The sequence below is a fragment of the Cyprinodon variegatus genome, unplaced genomic scaffold, assembly GCF_000732505.1.
Source record: "Cyprinodon variegatus isolate N-32 unplaced genomic scaffold, C_variegatus-1.0 Scaffold18, whole genome shotgun sequence".
Taxonomy (NCBI): Eukaryota; Metazoa; Chordata; class Actinopteri; order Cyprinodontiformes; family Cyprinodontidae; genus Cyprinodon; species Cyprinodon variegatus.
In genome coordinates this window covers 1,951,324-1,973,674 of record NW_015150471.1, presented here as the reverse complement: position 1 = coordinate 1,973,674, position 22,351 = coordinate 1,951,324, and the positions used below count along the sequence as shown (strand labels likewise).

The 22,351-nt window shown below is 39.2% G+C and overlaps 1 protein-coding gene across 1 annotated transcript; it reads left to right on the top strand.

Annotated features, from left to right (window-relative positions):
* Positions 1-3,889: 3,889 nt before the first annotated feature.
* LOC107093062 (thyroid hormone receptor alpha-B) lies at positions 3,890-21,999 on the top strand. The gene is made up of 6 exons (XM_015387885.1): positions 3,890-4,040; positions 4,609-4,756; positions 4,989-5,194; positions 11,156-11,302; positions 17,292-17,550; positions 19,616-21,999. The coding sequence occupies exons 1-6, from the start codon at positions 3,915-3,917 to the stop codon at positions 19,864-19,866; spliced, it is 1,137 nt and encodes a 378-aa protein (XP_015243371.1). The 5' UTR covers positions 3,890-3,914; the 3' UTR covers positions 19,867-21,999.
* The last annotated feature ends 352 nt before the right edge of the window (positions 22,000-22,351 follow it).

Here is a 22,351-nt window from a genome sequence, read left to right as displayed (position 1 = left end):
TTTTCTTTAACGGAGAGTCTCCAGACTGATCTGCGAGTGAAACCTTGAAAGCTTGCGAGATCAGGATGGTCTCACGAGGCTAACAGATTGCCACTCTGGCTCTCTGAGCAAGACCCTTAAGCCACACTGCTCCCCGGGTGCCGCACAGTGGCAGCCCACTGCTCCCCAAGAGGATGGGTTAAATGCAGAGAGTTCATTTTGCTGCTCTGTACTTGTAACAGTTTAATGACAATAAAAGTTGAAATAAAAAGAAATTAGCTACTTAAAGAATTGTGGGAGACATAATGTAAAGTAAATAAAAGAGAAAAGTTTGGAATTGAGGTTGAAGTCATGCTTACTACTAGTATTGTGACGTTTACCTAAAATCAGAAACCCTGAATTCTTTCCATGTCCAGATTATGGATCAAACAGATGCTTAAATATCTGTAGGTTTTAACATGAGTGTAATGGAAGAAGCTCTTTGAAGTGATAAAAGCAAAATCACCCTTTGAAATTATGAACCCTTTTAATTTTTAACATTGCAAGCACAGGTAATCACATATTATGGTATTAAAGTTTCATTGTGTAGCTCATAACAGCAGCAGGGGATTAGTGTGTATAGGCAGGATTATCCCCTAATGTCCACAGTGTTTACAGTCTCATATGTCACCCCTCCTGCACTCTTGTCATGTCAGGGTTTTAGAGAAAGAACCCTGAGACTCCATCAGAAACCTGATCCATTCTGTTCTGATCCAAACAAAGAGAGCAGCTGTTCTGGCGGGAAACTTGCGAAGACGGAATATTTATCTGGGCTTTGCCGCTTCTGCAGGGACCCCTTTGGGTCTCGCTGAGTTTCCTGTTCTGCACCGATCCAGAGAACTGCAGCAGTATTGATTTTGGGCTTGGCTTCCCAATGAGATTAGCACTGGAATGGGGCTGGTTCTGCTGCTTGGCCCTCCAAGGCTGCAGAAGTGAAATTTCTCTCATGTTGTTCTTAGATTTTTTATTTCCTTAAGCACTTTTCCTTTTCAGTTCTGTGTTTTTTTTCCAGCAAATCTGAACTATTCCAATCCTTCGCCAGCTTGGAGTTACTGTAACCATAGTTGTGCAAATCGATTTGGCCAAAATGTGGCTTGTGCCTCCTTGGCTCTTGCCTCTCTTTCCCACCATCCTCTTCTTCCACCGCTCCTCCTTCTCATCCTTTTCCTCCTCTTCCTCGTCTAAATTCTGTATCCAAGCCAAAAAGCAGAGCCCAACTGACACTGCCAGTCACAGCTCTCCCCACGCCCCGATGCGAACTCAAACACAGCTGGGTTCATCCTGTATCCACCGAGGATAAGACATAGAGGCTCTTTTTGGATAATCTGTTTAAATAATTTAAAGAACTGGGTCACTTTCTGACCCGGTATAACCTCACTCATCCTCCTAGCTGCAGTTGTAGTTTGTCAGGTATGCAAGAAATCTTAGATGATGCAAGAATCTCAGGTTTTTATTAGTGGATTTAGGTTCTCCACTTTTTCTGTCTGGATGTAATCTGAGACTCTGCAGGGGCCCAACGGTCTGCTGCAGCACTGTAACCCCCCCCCTGCCCCATGTTTGGAGTTATCGTACTGTAAAAGAAGTCTGTCGCTCAATGCTGTGTAGTATGCACCAAAAAAGAAACGTAAAACTGAAAAACTGTCTAAGCAGTTGCAGTACATGAGCTGAAAATTGATGCCTCTGTTGCCCAGTTTGTGTATGTTTGTTCCCCCGGACACCCACGCTGAATTTATTTGCAACTTGCAGTGGACCATCTCCTCCCCTCCCTGCTGTTCAGCCACGTATACGGCACATGAAATGTCTGAAAATCTGCTGTTTCCTGTGTCTCTGGGCAAACTTTGAAACTCTCCCAGGTCTAAGAGGCGGTATAAGAGGAGAACAAGCCGTTCTGTTCCTAAACAAAGCCGTATTCTATGCTCTAAAAATAAGTGAAACTTGTTCCATGTAGCTCACATCAGATTAAACTCATTAGAGAGATTTTGAAAGTACTTATTTAAAGTACTGGAAGCTAAATTAGAATTAGATTTAAAATCATAGTAATTTGGGTTCCTTAATGGAGGAAGTAGGATTTTATGTGTTTTAAAGGAATAGTACACCAAAAACATGATTAGCCTTCATTTTCTACTCACCCCCATGCTGAACAACAATCTGGAGTACTTTTTTGATATCTCAAATGCATCTGGAGATCTGGGAGGCTTCTTGCTGTCTGCTGACATTCAAATAATGGAGGTCTATGGTGCCCGAGGCAGAAAGGTCCATAAAAGTCCACAAAAAACGTGTCAATATTCCTCCATACTGCTCGTCCAATGTATTCCAAGTGTCCTGAGTGGGTAGCGTCCATAATTTACTCGAAACAAATTATTTAGAATGTTTTTAGAGCATAAACAGTAGTGTATAGGATTTCCTGAAAGCGCGTTCACGAGTCTACGGAAACCGCTGCAGACCAAACCAGACGAAAGTGCGCATTCAGCTCGGCAAAGAACTCATGCTCTTCCTCAAGACTGAAGTCCTCAGACATTTTTCTTTCGTTGTTTCTTTCTTTGTACAGGTAAACAGCACATTTCTTCTTCTACGCTTGCATTATCGGCAGAGCAGACGCTGAATGCGCACTTTCATCTGGTTTGGTCTGCCGTGGTTTCCGTAGACTCGTGAACGCGCTTTTAGGAAATCCTATACACTACTGTTTATGCTCTAAAAACATTCTAAATGACTTCGTTTCGAGTAAATTATGGACGCTACCCATTCAGGACACTTGGAATACATTGGACGAGCAGTATGGAGGAATATTGACACGTTTTTTGTGGACTTTTATGGACCTTTCTGTCTCGGGCACCATAGACCTCCATTATTTGAATGTCAGCAGACAGCAAGAAGCCTCCCAGATCTCCAGATGCATTTGAGATATCAAAAAAGTACTCCAGAGTGTTGTTCAGCATGGGGGAGAGTAGAAAATGAAGGCTAATCATGTTTTGGGTGTACTATTCCTTTAATGTTAATGAGTATGGAAAATATTTATGTTTCTACACTTTATTTCCTGCATTCTTTTCTCTGAATGTTTTGACATTCCTTCCTTCTTTCTGTCCCTCCATGCTGCCCTCATATCTTTTTTGTGTCCTCTCTTCTTTCTGTCTTTCCATCCTGGTGTCACACTTGTCTGTTCTTCTTTGCTGTGTGTGATTCTGACTCAATTTTCATTTTTTCTTGTCCATTTTCTTCTGTTTTTTCTCCTTTTCTACCAGCCTCCCTTCCTTTCCTTATCCTACCTCCCTTTTTTATGGTGCATTTACACCAAATCCAAATAATGAGGCCGGAGCAGGTGATTTATGTTAACCATATGCAAAGGCACTATAAAGAGCAAAACGATGCAAAGGACTCTTTTCTAACGATGCTTATGGCCTTTAGAGTGAAGTTAAACCACTGTTGGACACGAAGCTAAAAAATCTGAGTCTCAATCTTTTTTTTTTCCTTCCTTTTCTTCCATGTTGCAGTTCCTCTGTCTCTGCTTTGTGTCCTTCCTCTCTAAACTTCCATGTTTTCTGTTGCCCGTCCTTTAATCCTTCCTCCCCTTCCTTTGTGTCTCTATCTCTATTCCATCCTATTTCTCTGGCTTCATTTTTTCCTTCCCTCCGTCTTCCCTGATTCTGCTTTTTGAAGCCTCTACATTCCAGGCATGCCCACTGCAGAACTAAATTTATATGAATCTTTTCATTATTATTTAATATTGAAATAAAGGAATGAAAGGGTTTGAATAATAAGCCCAAAAAGATGAGACCCTTGATGAAAATGCTGCTCCCAGTTTAATCAACCATTTCCCTGCAGTGATATGCAGGCTGCAATAAAGGACATGCTTCTGGACTGCATGCCTGTTGCCATAAAAAGATTTTCTCCATATCCTCATGCTTGTGTTTGTTCTGATTTCAGGGTACATTCCCAGCTACCTCGAAAAGGATGAGCCATGTGTGGTGTGTGGCGACAAAGCCACAGGTTACCACTACCGCTGCATTACCTGTGAAGGCTGCAAGGTATGCATACGCAACCATAGCCGCCTGCTGCAGCAGCAGATATCTTATTCCTTTAGTTTCATGTCATTGGATCAGGCTTTTCTCGGTGGAAAAATGCAGTAATTATAAGGTGCTTTAAACATTTAAATAGTGTATTTATTATTCTGTCTTGGGGTGAATTTCTGATGTCGTTTATAATGAGAAGAAATCAATTAAACTAAACCTTAAGAAACCTTTAGAAAGCCGGAAATAATGGCTGATATGCATCATGTTAACGATCATAGGAAAGTCATTCAATATCCGAAGCTGAATGAAAAAAAAAAAAGGATTTAAGGTCTTTGCACCAAACGGTGGTTTAGCGTTTCACCAAAAAGCTGCAGGAGGACGGATTGTTGCTCTTCACTGCAGCTGCAGACTGACAGGATCGTGTTACCTCGTCTTTTTTTTTTATTCCTCCATCACTTTCATTTCTAACTGCTCCGTTTCCCACCAGGCGACCCCTTCCGTGTCACAGACTGTCACTCTGCCTGAAGCATTCATTCATCTCTCTCTCTTGTGTTTTTTTGCGCTTTTATCCCGATGCCTGCAGGGTTTCTTTCGTAGGACCATTCAAAAGAACCTCCACCCCACTTACTCCTGCAAATACGATGGCTGCTGCATCATCGACAAGATCACCCGCAACCAGTGCCAGCTGTGCCGCTTTAAGAAGTGCATCTCGGTGGGAATGGCCATGGATTGTAAGTGCTGAGCTTTCATCTTTCCACACAACAAACAAAAACTTAAATGTTTTCAATTGGATTTTGAGCAATAAATAAAGGGTAGAATGCTTTACCATGGCTTTGGTTATAAATGGTCTAATTCACAAGTTATGGTGAATAAAACATGCTTCCTGTTGAAATATTTAGTTTTAAATAACAAGTTACTTGGATAATGATTATATGAAACATTTTTACATTTTTCTGTACCCAGTGGTGCTGGACGACTCAAAGCGGGTGGCTAAACGGCGCCTTATTGAGGAGAACAGGGAGAAACGCAAAAAGGAGGAGATGGTGAAATCCTTGCAGAGCCGTCCAGAGCCCACTGTGGACGAATGGGACCTGATCCGGCTGGTGACGGAGGCCCATCGGCACACCAACGCTCAGGGCGCACAGTGGAAACAGAAGCGCAAATTCCTGGTAAGGACTTGCAAAAATAAAAAAAATGTATTTCATTAATATATATATATATATTTGGTCCGCTTTAAAGATCAGTTCCTGCTATGTGCTCTTTAGTCTGGCTCTTAGAGTAGGGAAACCTTACAGGATCAGTCTGAATGCTGCAGGAGTAGAGTTTTCATGCTAAGGACTTGTTAATTAATGACTTAATATTTATCAAAATTTCTTCCATCTGTTTAACTGACGACATTTTTTCAATGTTACATTGATAAAACGAGCTAAAGTATAAACATGAGACAATCATGAATCCATTTTGTGATTGTTTACACTGTTTAATAGCAAAACCAATGCAGAATGCAATTTATGCAGTTGTTTGTAAATATAAATTAAATTCAATTCAGTTTATTTATATAGTCCCAATTCACAACATGTCATCTCAAGGCACTTTACAGTTCAACCAGATCATCCAGTCAAATTGATACAAGAATTTCTAAGGAAAACCAGTTGATTGCATCGACTCATTGACTCAAATACAATCCCTCACACTAAGCATGCTTGCAGCGACAGTGGAGAGGAAAAACGCTTAAACCTGGGTGCACACTCCTCATCTAAAGGAGATTTAGATACGAGAAGGAAACTTTCCGTGTCGGGAGGTAATGACAAATCAAACCAGCCCTGCTGCCGTTGCTAACTCACATTTTGCACTATGAATTCACACGGCACATAATCCATTTGCTTTTAACGTGTCAAGTATGACTCCATAGGTCCTGCATGAATTCCCCAATTCTGCCTCCAGACTGCTTGAATTCTCTGTGCGTTTTCTAACACCTGTGGAAGTGAACATTCTCTGAGGCATGATGGAAATTAGGAGCTACTTTACTGAGAGCAGCTCTAAAGAATCCTGAGCTGTTGAAATGTTCCCAAACCTTCTGTCTTTTAGCGTCAGAGATGCACCAATTAAATTCTGAAAGTCTGCAGTGAATTAAGGTTCAGTCCCCTTGACTCCGACACCTTCAACGAGGTGTATTTCAACCAAATAAATTAATGCAGAATCAAGTAAGTTGATATAAAATGAAACACCACTGGAATATAATATTTAGATAGTTTCTATGGATAATTATGATGTAATTTGCATCAGTGTAACACATAAAATCCTAGCAAAATATATCTTGAGGGGTACTTCTGGGGTGGATGGTTGATATAGAAAGCAGGAGAAATATCTGCGTTTTAGACGTCCCACCTGCCAGCTTGGACATGACTGATCATAACCCAGGATTTGCTTCAGTAGAGATAAGGAGAGAGTTTACAGAAAGCAGAGCAATGACATATGCTGAGATTCATGGGGAAGCAGGATACATTAATCTTCTAAACCATTAACACAATTACATTTGGTTAAGAGCCCAGAAACAGCACAGCTCCCCAGGTACAACAAAAGCAGAGTTTTTCAGAAGGCCTTTTGCTCTATATATGCCAAGTTGCCAAAGTTAGCTTTTTTCAAGAATTTTGAAATAACATTTTTATAAAATTAGGAATTCAATAAATTTTCACGTTGGTGTTTCACCCCGCCAACAGCATCAATGTGGATGTAAGCTTTGCAGTTGAGATTTAGAAGCTATTCTTTTTACAGTAGATTTAACATCCTACTAAAACATCCTCTTTTTTTTTTATGAAATAATGAACATTTATATAATTGAAGATCTCAAAATAGTTTTTTAGTTAAAGGTTTTGGTGTTTGTACACACCATCTGACCAAAGTGAAATATGAATCCTCCCCATAAACCTTCAGCAGACATAAATCTCCTGCTTTTCATTGGTTTTAAACTTATAAATTTAAAACTGATGGTCAAGGAAGCATTTTCCAAATAGTGAAGTGTTTTCATCAGAATCTGTTTAATCTGTGCATCGAGCAGAAGATCCGATTAAAAAACCAGCAGACATCTGGTTCTACTTCAACTCAGGTTCAATAATAAAAAACACTTTTTAATTCCAGCTCCAAGTTCCAAGAAAAAAAATTACCCTTATGCCAGATATGTTGAATAAATTTTACATTTTTTTTTTTATTTGGCTCTAACTGATACATCAGTATACGTTATCTTAAAAAAAAAAAAACATCCACATAATCAGGAAACACGAATCCAAAAAAATTTATGACTATATATGAGGTATAAAGCCAGAGTTTTTACTGTTTTCTACTAGTATAGAGTAAGTATACAGGGCTTACTGTATGATAAGTAAGCCCTGGTATAATTTACTCTTCAACATCCTTTGTTTGTTTAGTTGTTTGCCTTGAACGCTAAAGGTTTGTCTTTCTTATCTACACATGACTCTGGGATTACCTTCTGATTCGCAGAGTAAAAGGAAACTCACCGTTAATGTCGCCCTGAGATCCTTCAATATCTTCCAGTCTGTAATTCTCTAGAAAACAAAGTTTCACTCAGAAAAATTACTTCAACGATGTCTGATACACTGCTCAGCTTTGACAGCATCATCCCACTGCATCTGATAGGCAAACTGGAACAGCCGGGCTTCAATACACCCCTCTACAATTGGCTGCTAGACTTCCTCACAGTCTGAGTTGGACAGAACACCTCTGATGTCTTCAACCTAAGCATAGGCTCCCCTCAAGTCTATGTCCTGACACACAACTGCGCCCCCTGGTTCACCAATCACACCATGATTGGTGAACTGACACCATCAGATATAGAGGTGGTCTATAGGTCTATATGGGGGTGCACATCACAGAAAACCTCACCTGGAGTGTAAACACCACCTCACTGGTCACAATGTGTATTTTACATCCTGCGGAGGATAAGAGAGCCCTCCTGCTCCCACCCATCCTCACCACCTTCTACAGAAGCACCATAGAGAGCGTTCTGACCAGCTGTCTCACTGTGTGAAGTGGAGGCTGCAGCGCCTCAGACTGGAAGAAAGAGTTTTATGCCAGCGCTGCGTGACCTCTCACACCATCACCATGGTCTGTTCCCCCTGCTGCCCTCTGGGAAGAGGTTTCAAAGAATTCAATGCAGGTCCAGTAGATTCTGCAACAGTTTCTTCCCCACCGCCATCAGACTGCTGAACTGTTGGGAAATACTCTAAATCATTTAGAGTCTGCATCAAACTTATAACACCAAACCGAAAATACTGCATATTCGCACCATTAATGCTCTGAATTTCCATATCAATGTGTTTTTTTGCACATTGTTTTTTCTCCCACACTGCTTACATTTGATCAGTGCCTCTTTTAATGGAATGGAAATTTTAATTTATTGTCTTAAGCTGCATTAAATCATGCCACCTGTTGGTGAGCTGGGAAATATCCTTCCTTCCCTCCCTCTCTTCTCCTCTCCTCTTTTTTCTATCTTCTCTTTTTGTTCTTCGATGTTTTATTTTTCCTTTTTTTATTTTTGCTTTCTTACTTTTTTATTTTTTTTTTGACTTTTTTTATTTTTTCTTTCTTACCTGCCTTCCTGTCCATCTTTATGTCCATTATTTTTATTCTTTTTCACTATCTTTTCTTGTTCTTCCTCACCCGTCTCCTGCCCTTCCTTTTTTATCCTTGTTCTTTCATTCATTCTTTCCTTGTTTTCACCCTTTTTCTTTTTATTTCATCTGTGCATTTACTTTCTTACATTCTTGGTGTTCTTTCTCTTATCATGCTTTCTTTCTTCTAATTTCTTTCCCTCATTTTTTTTCCTGTCTGACTTCCTTCATTTTATCTGTTTTTCTTTCCTCAGTTTATTTTGTTCCACCTTTGTCCTTTTTCCTTCTTTTGTTTCTTCATATTTTCATCCATGTGTTCTTTCTTCTGTCTTTCCTCACTCAGATGATGATTGTAAATATAGTCCACATTACAAAGAAGTGTGGAAAAGTGTCAAACTTTTACACAATTAATCCATGACTCTGGAGCCAGCTACCCTTTGTTGTTGAAAACTCAGGTTTCACACATTAAAGGAAAAAAAAAGGAGCCAGCAATAAGCCCTTATAATCAGTCAATTAGACTAATCCAGCTCTTAGATCAACCAAAACTGATTTGTTTTTATTCAAAAGGTCAAGCAGAGCACAGAGCTACAATGTTTTCAGAGACATTCTTCCATGACTCTTGCTACATTTATCGATGTTCAGGTCATTTTAGAAAATTAGGCTGATTCGATAACCTAATTTATCCTCATCAATTTCCAGAATTAGACTCTGCATTAATCTAGATAATCTGCTGAGTTCACTTTAAGAACTTTTCCCTAGATTTTGTTGTTTTCTTAAGTTCTCTAGACTTTTCTAATCACATTTTGCCATAGATGAACTCAATGCAAACAAAAGCCATTCCAACATAAAGTGTTAAATACAATATCTGTGGAATAAGTGTATCAAATTAAGTGTGTAAAACCCTCAGATGATTCTCCTACTTCTCCTCAAAAGCTTTTATTTTTTATTTTTTATATATATACAAACTACCCTGACTACCTACAAATGCTATGCTTGTTTTTTTAATCTAGAGTTGCATCTATCAAAGTTATTATTGCAATATTTTAACCTTTACATGAACGATCTTATGGCAGTTTTTGGTCCAAGTTTTATGATTGATGGCTTGCAGTTGAAGGCGATTATTCTTATGCTTATCTTAACCTTGGCTGAAGCTCAACTGCAAAAAAAATAACTTTAGCTTTGCACATACTTTATTAACTAGAGGTATGAAACCGTATTTTTCATTATCACATTTCATTTGCTGAGATATCTAAATGTGAACGTTTTAATATCCACAATCCTCACATTAGACCCAAAAACTTCAATGCATTTCATCGTTATTTTATGCGACTAAAATAGTGCTCAATGGAAATGACAAATAATTCAGTGTTTTTATTAAAGTTTTCAATTAAAATCTGAAACTTCTCAGCCTCTATTGATAATCACGGTACTTTCTTAGTCATCCTGTTTCAAACTGGATGGGATTCTGTGTGACAGTCTTTACTACAAACTATGTTTTATTATCTCTAGATCTCCAACCAAAAGATCAGTGCAAAAACGATCTAGAAATTAGGGTTGTCACGATACTAAACTTTTCAACTCGATACCGATACTAAGCAAAATATCCGATACTCGATACCACATTCGATACCACAAGGATAAAAACAGACTCCAAAATTCTACAGAAATATTTTCATTAATAATTAAAATACAATAAATACAATAAAGGTTGTATGCTGTGCACAATATTAAGCAAGCTTGATAAATTAAAAGTAAGTGTTCCTTGGCTATGCTTTGCACACATAGCAATGACGCTAGCCAAACCGGTTAAGAAACAAAAATAATTCTCAGCAGCTGCAGCTGTTACAGAAAAAAGTCTGAAACTGAAAAGTGCGTAGAATTATTCAGAAAGTGCATTTTCCTCTAGATGAATGACTGCTTAGCTGCCACTGGTGGTAGCACTGTATCGATACTTTTAAAAACGAGTATTGTATCCGGATACAACGTTTCAGTATCGATACTTTTTTGAATATCGATACTTTTGACAACCCTACTAGAAATAAGTAAAAATTTCTTAAATTAAGTGTATTCACCCTTAATTTGAGCAGGTAAATGAGATAGTTTGCCACTGGAATGAGTAATTTTAGTCTTAAAATAAGATAATTAGATAATATGCACTTGAAATAAGACAACCCAATTGTGTTTTCTTATTTTAAGTGTAAATTGTCTTGTTCCATTGGCAAAATGTCTCTTTTACCTCCTCAATTCAAGAACAAATGCACTTATTTTAAGAAAAAATGACTTATCTAGATTTAGATTTTGAGGCTTTATAAAAATAGTTCACTTAAGAATGCAAAAATTAAAAAAGAACTCTGCAATAGGTTTTTAGAGCTTATGTTTGAGGGTTTTGGTCATTCTAAGGGAGGTTTTAATAGATATTCTAAAGCTGGACGGATTTCTGACGGATTTTTTTTTTTTTTTTTACACCATTTCCTAATCGCTGTTTTTTTTCACCTGATGCAGCCAGAGAAAATTGGCCAGTCTCCGGTTGCCCCAACGTCAGACGGTGACAAAGTGGATCTTGAAGCCTTCAGCGAGTTCACCAAGATCATCACCCCTGCCATCACTCGCGTGGTTGATTTTGCCAAAAAACTGCCCATGTTCTCTGAGGTGAGTGAAGGTAGATTGTTTGGCAGCAGAGAACCGGTTCAGAGAGTGATGGATGCTGCTACGTTTCTGTCCGACTGTGTTTGTTTGTGTAAATTACTTAGGTTTAGTTGTACAGTTTGTCTGGACGATAATTTCATGTATTTTCAGAGAACACGAAGATTGAAGTAATGACTAAGCTGAGCAGTAGAAAGCCTTGATAATTCATCCATACTCCTCAACCTGGTATATGAATGGAAAGTGAAAGGAAAAGGATGTGTTTTCATTTTTTTGTTTTTTGTTTTTTTTTTCAAATGAACCCTTAGCAGCAATTATTCCTGCAAGTTTTTTGTCTGTTTCTTTACAGGCTTAACACTCATTTTCATTTATAAAACACCTTAAGTTCAGTCACATATGACAAAATGGTCTTTTTCAGTTCTTGCCACAGAGTCACTTGAATTTGTTTCCATCTGTCGGGTTCATAAAATGTAGGTTTTTGCAAAAGAAGAACTGAAATACACAATTATGGATTCAATTTCTGCAGAAAGGAGAGACAGTTGAACCCCAGACTCAAACACACTGTCTCCCACTGGACCTCCTCCGCAGAGCATTTTATTAACATAACATGACACATGGTTACAAACAGAGTATTGTTCTGACAGAACAATTGATCAGTTCATGAAGACAGAATGCTCCATCAGAATGACAAGGCAGGATGGTCTCCTGACTGGATCATGAAACAGGAGTGGAGCATCCCCTCGCACAAATGTTTCATAAACACACATTAATTTTATAATCATCATTGAATAAACCTAACACCATCTACAGTTTTTGTGTATGCTTAAAGCCTCTGCCCTGCTAGAAGGTCAACATCTGTCTACATCTCATCTTCTGCAGCCTCCTATAGGGTTTTTCTCCTTTTACATTAATCTAAGCTGATCTACTGCTTCCCTGTTACTGCATTTTGGGCAGTAGAGAGCATCTGATTTACATGCATCGTCCAGCAGCATCAAGAGGCCCTCCGAGCGTTGTGGCATCATATAATCCAACACCGGAGTTCGGAAATCTTAACTTTTGCACCTTGCCGTAGAAGTTCAACCAATCAGAAAACCACAAACTAGAGTTTTCTGGGAGACACTACATGCTAGCTGTGATCCCTTCTGCAGAGCTGTCAGTATATGAAAAATTTATATTTATAAAAGGTGTTAAACACAGGATTTAAAAAGGCAGGATAATTTATTTTTCTATAAACAAGGAACAGAGAATGAATTCTGATCATTATTGCACCACTAAAACATTTTCTTATTGAACTGTGGTGAAACAGTTTATAAAGGATATATATTAACTAAAAATGTTAAAACCTGCCAGCTAAAAAAATAATAGGTATATATATATACCAATGAGTACCAAATATTTTTGGCATTTATTAATATAATTACCAAAATATTTAGTACCTACAGTTCTGGTACTTACAGTTTTTACCACAAATATAAAAAAGACTTTATATTCACTTTCAGCTGCTATAAATGGTAGCATGAAATCCCCAACAGCATTGGGCTTCAGAGAGCTTTCACTGGGGAAGTCCAGCGCTGTCACCCGCCGGTCTGCTGTAGGGGCCTCCTGCCCCAAACAGAACTAATTATTTAATTAGGAACATATCCTGATAAAATTACTACACAGATGACATTTTGAGGTGGATTTGTTGAGAAAATAACCTTTAAAACCTTTTTTTCCCCCCAATTCATCAAAGCAAATAAAGCCAAGCTGCTCTTTAGATGCAACGAAACAACAGAGCAGCTCGACAGCCGGAGTTCCGAGCATTCAAAGCGTCTGACCTCAAATTACACAAGCATCCAAGTTTAGGAGTTGGATGCTCTTTTGATGATGTGTGAACGCAGCATAAGAAAGCCATTCCAAACCATAATATAAGCTGCAACCAGATTCTTTTCCCAACTAAAAGGTCTCCTGCTGACAGATTATGGTAACTGAGCTGTGGAGATCTGCAGCTAATCCAATTTAAGAGCCTTTCCCCTGTTCTTCTAATTCATAACCTCCTTACCAAGCCAGACAATTTATCCATGTTTTGGTATATTTGTAGATATGTTTTCCACTTTCAGATGATGAGATGACAAATGTTCAAAGTTTTATAGCCTAACTCTGATTTAAGTTTCACCAAACCTTAATTTATGACCTTGCTGCTGAACACCTACTCTTTAGTCTGTTTGTTCTCCAGTGTTCTCTAACAAACCTCTAAAGCCTTAACCAAACAGCTTTATTTATACTGTGACTTATTTACACATGAAGCCTGTGAACGCAAAGGTGCAACATTTTCATTTTAGACTCAGTTTACTTGAAGGCAAATTATTAACAGAATTGAAACCTTCAAAAATACTCTTCATCCATCATCTTTCTCAAAAGCAGTCTAATAATTAAGTGACGATGGTGTTTTTGGAGAATCATCCAAGGCTTTTTGTCTAATGCAACAGATGCATTCAAAGCATCTTGAGTTGGAATTTGTAGCTAAATTAATCCCAAATGAAGAGTCGTCTTTATAATCCAGAGATTTTAATATTTGGAGACATATCCAGGAGATTTGGGTGCTGTTTTTTTCGTTAGTATAACTGTTTTTTTCATTTTATTTTGTGTTTTTTAATCTAATAATAAAACTTAATGATAAAACTTAAAAATGTACAAATACAGTTTAGCTAAGATGGGGTTTCGTTATGCTGCCTAACTGAATCCCCGATAGAAAATGCACAGAAACAAAGCCAACAGTCATTAAGCCACTAAAAGCTAATTAGCTGCTTCTCCTTTAAATTGATGTAGCAGTAAACGCATTGTAAGCATTTCGTTTACGCTTCGATGACGAGCCCTGATTACAAATGTACAAGACAGAGCAAGACAGCGAATGTCAATTAAACTGTTCAGCTGCCAGTTGTGACACGGGGAGGGAAGAGTTGCATCGAGGTGAGATTAATTCAGAACACCCAATGAAATGAGATTCGGCTTAGGGCTCCTTGTATCCATTTAAATCGTGGTTTTTGAATTATCTGTCCATGCAGCGGAAACAGATACAAGTTTGGTTGAATGCATGTATTCATGATCCTGCGGGTGACAACCCATCTGCCTCTGCTGTAGATTAGTGAACAGATTCTTCATGCGTCCATTGTGGATTGTCACATGGCACAATTTGTGACAGATGACAGTATAGACGGGACTTGGTCGGGTGAACTCTGGGTTATTGTCTAATTGTTATTCACGTTTTACTCAGTTGTTGCTAAGCTACAGGCAACACACCCATGTGCTTTTTTCCTGCTAGACTTATTTCAACAGTTTGTCAGGACCTATGAACCTCTAACATTAGAACTCATAGTGTCAAATAGCAACTCTTTATTTTTTCTTGTTAGGATTTTAAAGGCGAGGAAGCTTGTAGTGATGATATATGCTGGCTTGAACCACTCACTTTTACACTGTCTGCAGTCGGTACAAAATGCAGCTGCCTGTCTCCTTACTGGCACACGTAAACGTGACCACATATCACCTGTTCTAGCCTCACTGCACTGGCTCCCGGTTGTTTTTAGGATAGATTTTAAAATTGTATTTTTTGTTTTTAAAGCTCTTAATGGTCTAGCCCCCCAGTATTTGACTGAGCTTCTCCAAATTCATACCCCGGCCAGAACACTGAGATCCTCTAATCAGCTGCTACTCACGATGCCTAAAACCAGACTTAAAACCAAAGGTGATCGTGCCTTTATGGCAGCAGCAGCGAGACTCTGGAATAACTTGCCTTGGCATATTACTGTAGATCAGCAGGCTCCTTTGAGGTTTTTAAATCCTCTTTAAAATCACATTTCTTCTCCCTGGCTTTTAATCATGTCTAAGTGGAAATTTGGCAAAATTTTATTTTTTATTTTATTTTATTCTAAAATGTATTTTAATTGAAACATTGATCTTATTCTATTTTTATGTGTTTATGTATTTTAGCCTTCAGCTTTTATCTTATGTTCCTTAACTGTGATTCCTGTACAGCACTTTGGTCAACCCCGGTTGTGTTAAATGTGCTTTATAAATAAAGTTTGAGTTGAGTTGAGTTGATGAGTAAAGTGAAAAAATGATTTCTTGAGGCTAAAGATGTCCTGCAGGGTCATTGTCATTCTACAGACTGGAAGGTACCATTGCAGATTTTTAAACCCTGGCTCTATGGTTGTGACAAAAAAACAAGGATAAGCACTTGAGTAATTAAATGTTTGTCAAATAAAGCTTAAAATAAGCAGTTTAAGGGGAAAGTGGAAAAAAATCAAACTTGTCAAAAAGAAGAGGTTGAATCAATCAAATTAGACTAAACCAAACCAGCAAACCAAAACCCGGACAGGAATGGAGTCCGCAGTACAGCAACTGTCGTCTTAAAGGACTCATGATGTTTGACGCACGGACAATCTGCATGGAAAATTAGCTTCCCGGCCGTTACAACATCTGTAGCATTTGTGTTCTGTGCAGCTTTCTACTAACCTGACTCCGCATATCTATCTGGAAACCTTCCGTTGAAGTAATTTTGGGAAGGGGCGAAAATACTGGTTAGCTGATTGGCCTATGTTGGTGATAGACGGGCCAAATAAACCAATCAGATCAACGAAGCATATGACGTACTAACAGAGCGACGATGAAGAGGAGCCAATTGATAGATCAAACTCTTGCCGAAACCAGTCGGGAGAAGAGCAAAAACATCTTTTCCTCTGAGAAAAGCCTCCAGAGCAGTGTTTTGCTCTTCTTTCAGTGAAGAAATACTCTGTAATTCTGATAAAACTTGCTCGATAGCCACGCTAACGCTAGTTTCATCGGCTGAAGCTGCCATGTTCTTTAGACTGAACTGTCGCGCTTCTCGTTGCGTCACACCTCAACCCGCCTCAAAGCCAACGCTGATTGGACGTTCGTTTGGTGAACGGCTCCAAATTTTCTTCAACGGAGAGTCTCCAGACTGATTAGCGAGTGAAATCTTGAAAGCTCCCGAGATCAGGATGGTCCCACGAGGCTAGCTTTCTACCCCTTCTGGTCAGCTCCAAGTGGGCATGGTTAGCAGAAGCTGCATGCTGACGACAACACACCACTAGCAGAAGCAGAACACGGCCGTTAAAAACTTTTTAATTTTCTTTTAAATTGATTTAAATAAAGTTCCAAATGCAACAAATATCTCTAATGTTTCAGAAATAATGTAATTTGTTGATAGTGTCAGTATCAATAGGATAATACCACAGGATTACTGTGGTACTATAACCTTACTCCCTTTTATTTTGCAGTTCTAGCCAATTAGTTCACCTTAGAAGAAAATATGATTATATTTTATGGCACAATAGATATTTTTTGGCTCTTAAAAGCTATATTGTCAGAGGCAGACACATGGATGGTTTTAGAGGAGTGTCAACAGGGGACAGTTCCACTGTAGAACTGAAATGATGATACACACTGGCAGAGAAACTGAACTGCTCCCCTGCACCAGTTATTTTTTAAAAACCCTTACAGTTTTAATTTAACGACAAGTTCAGAATGATAGTGTTGCACTTTTAGCTTGAGCCATATAGAGTTGAGGTTTCTGCAACATTCAACTCCAGGGTCCCCGTTGATCTGTGGCTCCGTTGATAGATTTAACAATGGACTTTTTCCCCATATTTTTCTACCTATCTTTTTTTTTTTCTTCTGTAACCCTATGAAAAAACCAGGGCCCAGCCCTTACCCCTCTGTTAACTTTGGTCCAATGGGTAGCAGGCCATATTTAGCCTGTTGGACTAGATTTATTCACATGCTCTTCTCCTTATTATAGCAAATCACTAATAAAATAATCAATCAGTTGTGGAAACAAAGGTGTTGTTAACAGAAAAAGGGTTTTTATGCTGTATAGTCAGAGTACATGCAGCATTTTCTCAGGGATCCTATATATTTTGATACAGTATATATCCTCACAACAGAGATAATGTCTCCATTGACCAATAAAAGGCATTTGTTTTTGTTTGATCATCAGCTGCCTTGCGAAGACCAGATCATCTTATTGAAAGGCTGCTGCATGGAGATCATGTCGCTGCGAGCGGCCATCCGCTATGACCCGGAAAGCGAGACGCTGACGCTGAGCGGGGAGATAGCTGTAAAGCGCGAGCAGCTGAAGAACGGAGGGCTGGGAGTAGTGTCTGACGCCATCTTTGATCTGGGCAAAAGCTTGGCACAGTTTAACCTGGATGACACCGAGGTGGCGCTCCTACAGGCCGTGCTTCTCATGAGCTCAGGTATGTTTAAAAGTAAAAAGGTTTCTTCATTTTATATTTTATTTACAGTTGCTTAACATGATGTTCAGTATAAAATCTAATAAACAAGGTTGCATTTAAATTACATAATTTAGTTCTTTTAGCTTTGGTAGCAAGAAAAGTTTTCTAGTTTCTAATGGAGAATGTTGCAGCCGGAAGAAGATAAATTCCCCAATAACTGAAGCACATTCATAGGGCCTCTTTCTTAGATCGATATCATTGACCCAGTCTGCCATTCCAGAGGCCTTGTCTTAGTCCTTCTTTAAAGCTAAGAACTCCAGGAAAACCAAGATACAGTATTTATTTTTCTTTTTGTTCTCTTAGCACTGTCCTCAGCCTCTCGCTGTTATTTCTTGACACGTCCAGGCAGATTGTTTTTCTTACTTTTTGCCTTGACTACTTAGCTGTGAGTTGACAGGATTTGGTTGAAACTGTAGTCATGCAGTTTAACTTTGATGGCTTAAATAGTCTAACATGCCACTTCTGCTCACTTGCAGCATTTCTCTATCAATAATCTTGATGGTGTTGTCCCACCCCTGTTGCACAGAACTCGTCAGATGTTTGTAGTCTTTCCAAATGGCTCTAGAGCACATTTGAGCTCTTATTTCTGTCTGCTTCTATGTTTTCTGCTCTCCCTGTTGTGGTCTTGTTCTCTTTGCCAACTTCTTTGCCCGCTCTTCAGCGACGTGTGTTATAGAGGGGCGGACTTCTGAGCTTCTCTCAGAGTATAAATTCTTCCAAGCAAACTACATTTTTTTCTTGTTCTTGACTTCTTAAGAACAAGTAGAAATGTCATAGTTCTTGTTGAGTATGTAGCTGGCTTTATAGCAGAGAGGCTCGCCAAAATGGCCACTGTCTTCTCTATCTCAGGGCTAATTTTTTATTCTTTAAACAAAGATACCCATTAGCTGTCAACAAAGATGGGATGAGCTAGTCTTCGTGGGGTCCACAAGACAAAACACCTTTGCCACTCCCTATTGGCCAATATTTTCTATTTATATTCAATTCAATTGAGTTTATTTTTATAGTGCCAATTCACAACACATGTCATCTCCAGGTACCTTACAGCTCACCAGATCATACAGTCAAATTGATTTAAAGTTTTCTATCTAAGGAAAACTAGTTGATTCCATCGACTTATTGACTCGAATGCAATCCCTCACACTAAGCATGCTTGTAGCGACAGTGGAGAGGAAACACTCCATTTTAACAGGAAGAAACCTCCAGCAGAACCAGGCATAGTGTGAGCGGCCATCTGCTGAGGCCGACTGGGGTTCATGGAGACAGAAGCAGAGTTACAGAAAGCAGCTGTAAAAGGCGGCCCCGTCCAGGAAACACACAGCCAGGCAATATCACAATATATTGCAATTTTCTACCCACCTGATATCAAATTTTAAAAAAAGTAAAACGGCAATTTCTGTACATTATATGTTCGTCAGAAGATATTGATAGTTCATTTATTATGTTGTTTTGTTAGCCACGTTGTTTGGGGTTTAAGTCAGTCTGTGTTGGCCATTGTGGCAGAAATGGCGGCAAAGCACAGCAAAAGGTCCATGGCACCATTTACAGGAGCAGTGGTGCAGAAGTAGTGCATTTCCCCCCCACTTTTTTATTGAAAAAAGTATTTTCTTTTTAAATCAAACTTAAAAGCTGAAAGATTGATATTATATCGGGTGGCTTAAAATCTCGATATATCACCAAATCGATTTTTTTCCCATACCACTATTCCCTACTTTGCCCCACAATTCTGGTCCAACCACTTAAGGTAAACACAGCCTAGATGGATCTCAGCTTTCCCATTCTGAGTCACTAAAAAATTTCCAGAACTTAATTTTCCCAGAAGCCAGAATGACTTGCTTCAGAAAAATAGTTTTTCATTTTTATTACCCCTTACCGACTGTAATTTCTCGTTTTAACCTGCATCTTGCTATTTTTTATTTTTTTTTATTTAGGTGGAAAACCAACCAATCATTGACAGTTCAAACTCCAAGAAATAATAAGGGGTTCAGAGCTTGTTTAATGTTGCTTTTGTCTGCTTTTTTGACAGATCGCTCGGGCCTGACTTGTGTGGACAAGATAGAGAAATGTCAGGAGACTTACCTGCTGGCGTTCGAGCACTACATCAACTACCGCAAGCACAACATTCCCCACTTCTGGCCCAAGCTCCTGATGAAGGTGACTGACCTGCGGATGATCGGGGCATGCCACGCCAGCCGCTTCCTTCACATGAAGGTGGAGTGTCCCAACGAACTCTTCCCGCCGCTTTTTCTCGAGGTGTTTGAGGACCAGGAAGTGTGACACACGGAGTCGCTGCCATTACCTATGGGAAACAGAAAACGGGAGATGGGCAAAAGCCTCGGAGACACAGGAAGAGTCTCACTGGCGGGAATTTGCGTTTCTTCAACATCAAATTCACAGTTTGCGGTTTAAGAAAAACTGGTCGTAACACGAAAAAAAAATAAATAAACCCACACACACCAGCATAAGGAGAACGGAACCAATGCTCCTCCTTCTCTTTTTCTACACCTTCTCCTGTTTAAGAATCGGTGTGGGGGCCCTTCTGTCTGAGCAGCATCTTTCATCCAGAAAGAGTTTTTGCCATTTGCCAAGACACATCCAAAAAACACACGACAACACTCACACTCAGAGCCACAGTTTCTTTCACCTCAGTTCTTCAGGGCAGCGTTGTTTGTGGGGGTCGGGTTCCCCTCCTTGTTTCCTTTTTTTTTTTTTTTTCTTGTATGCTTCTTGCAGTGCTCACATTTGAAGCAGCTTCCGAGCTGATCAGGACCCTTACAGTATTATTTCTGAAAAAAGTGTTAAAACAGTCATTCAGAAAAAAAAGGGGGGAATGTCGATGCTATTTTACACATTCTTGTAGGCAATCAGCGAACACTGCAAGCAGAAACTATTTTTTATTTCTTTTCTCCCCCCCACATTTTGCTGGTGTGCAACGGCGCCGATGGAAGCAAACGCTACCAGACTGGGCAGCCTGTTACTCAACTCAATCTGAGCCGTTACTGCTGTTGTTGTTGTTTTGTGATGGAGCTGCTCCTCATCCCACTGAAACTGGTGCTGTATTTATCTAAAAAAGGCTAGTTCAGTTTGATTCAATGAAATCTACTGTCAGCCTTTAAACAGGAGGCAGACTGCAGCTCCATATCTACCTTCTTTTTTTATTTTATTTTTTGTCATCGGACCTACTCCTGTGACTCAGACACACAGACATGTGCAGGCAGTCCCTCTCACTGCCTATGCAGCTTTCATACCGTTGTATGAATGACAATAAAGCGCTTCTCTCTCTGAGGAGTTACCACTCTGAAAGAAGGAAAGGGAAAACGAGACGGCAGGAAGAGGGCATTCCCTTTGAGAAGCATATAATAGGGGAGCGGAGACAGGAAGAGGAAGTGTGATGTAATACCCAGACTGGGGTCAGAAGTAAATCTTCTACACCCCGTCTTCCTGTCTCGCTCTTCATCTCACACATATTTACATGGAAACATACAACCTCACCTCAGTGTAACATGAATGCCTCATTTTACTGTACACACTGCACTGCGGTGTCAATATAAAGCCCTAACCTGTAGGGTTTCTACAGGGAGAGTCCTCTCCTCATGGACTCAGCTAAGCGTGGCCCCTCCAGGCTTACATACACACTTGCCTTTTTTTAGAAAAAAATTAAAAAGAGAAAAAAAAAAAAAAGTGAAAGAAAAAAAAATGTATGGGAGTCACTGAGAGCAGGTGAAAAGGCCAAGAAGGCTAACATTTACCTCAAAAAAGCGGACACACCCCACTGTGTCAGGCACTACCTCACCTCTGTGGACACAGGGCAGCTGCCCACAGCCAGACATACACCATTCAAGTAGTTGCATATGCAGACTTATATAAAGACGTGCATTTTTTTTTTGTTTTTTTTGTTTTTTATTTGCCTAACAGCACAAAAAACACTCACAGAACACAAACAGACACACATTCAACTCTCTCACTTGGTTCAAATGAAAAACCATTCAAAAAGACAGGAGGGCCGACCACCCTTCTCCATCCTGCAGGGGGAGTGGTACCAATGACATGCAGATCATCTCTTCTGTTATATGGGACCAAGCATCATCCATTTCTGTAAAAACAGGAAGTGACTTATAGAAGCAGGAAGCGACGGACGAGACTCGGCCCCAGAACAACGCGCACCCCCCAATGAATTGGCATGCAGAGAACAACCATCTCCACACTATCACAGCTCGTCCTGTAATATCTGCCACTGGATATTGATGAATAGAAGATTTCTCTGAATATTGGGCAGCAGTTTAGATTGGCAATCATGTGGAAAAAGAAAGCTTGCTTCACTGTCACTGCTAAATAATGCATACTAACCATTCAGATATTAGAAAAGCTTTAAAAACTTTAAAGTTTTAAAATCACTTAAATTCCAGCTATAAAAAAAACAAGACAAATTCATCATATAAACACACTGAAGACTCCAGGTTAAGTATTTCCCTTTTACTTTTCCCCTATTTTGTTCTCTTTATATTTTTATATCATCCCTCCCAACTACCTTTAGGTTTCTGTAAACAATCATCTCATGTGTAAGGTAGATAAATTCTAAAATTAAAGATCTTTCAAATCTAAAGATACTGGTATTTTACAGTGTTGTCAAATTTTATATAAATCTATTTAATTAAATCTTTACAGTGACCAGCACAAATGTTCCTTTTTATCGATATAAAAGGCCACCGTAGAATGATGGACTATATTTTAGGGTTTTAAAGTGTTTTAAAGGATCATTGTT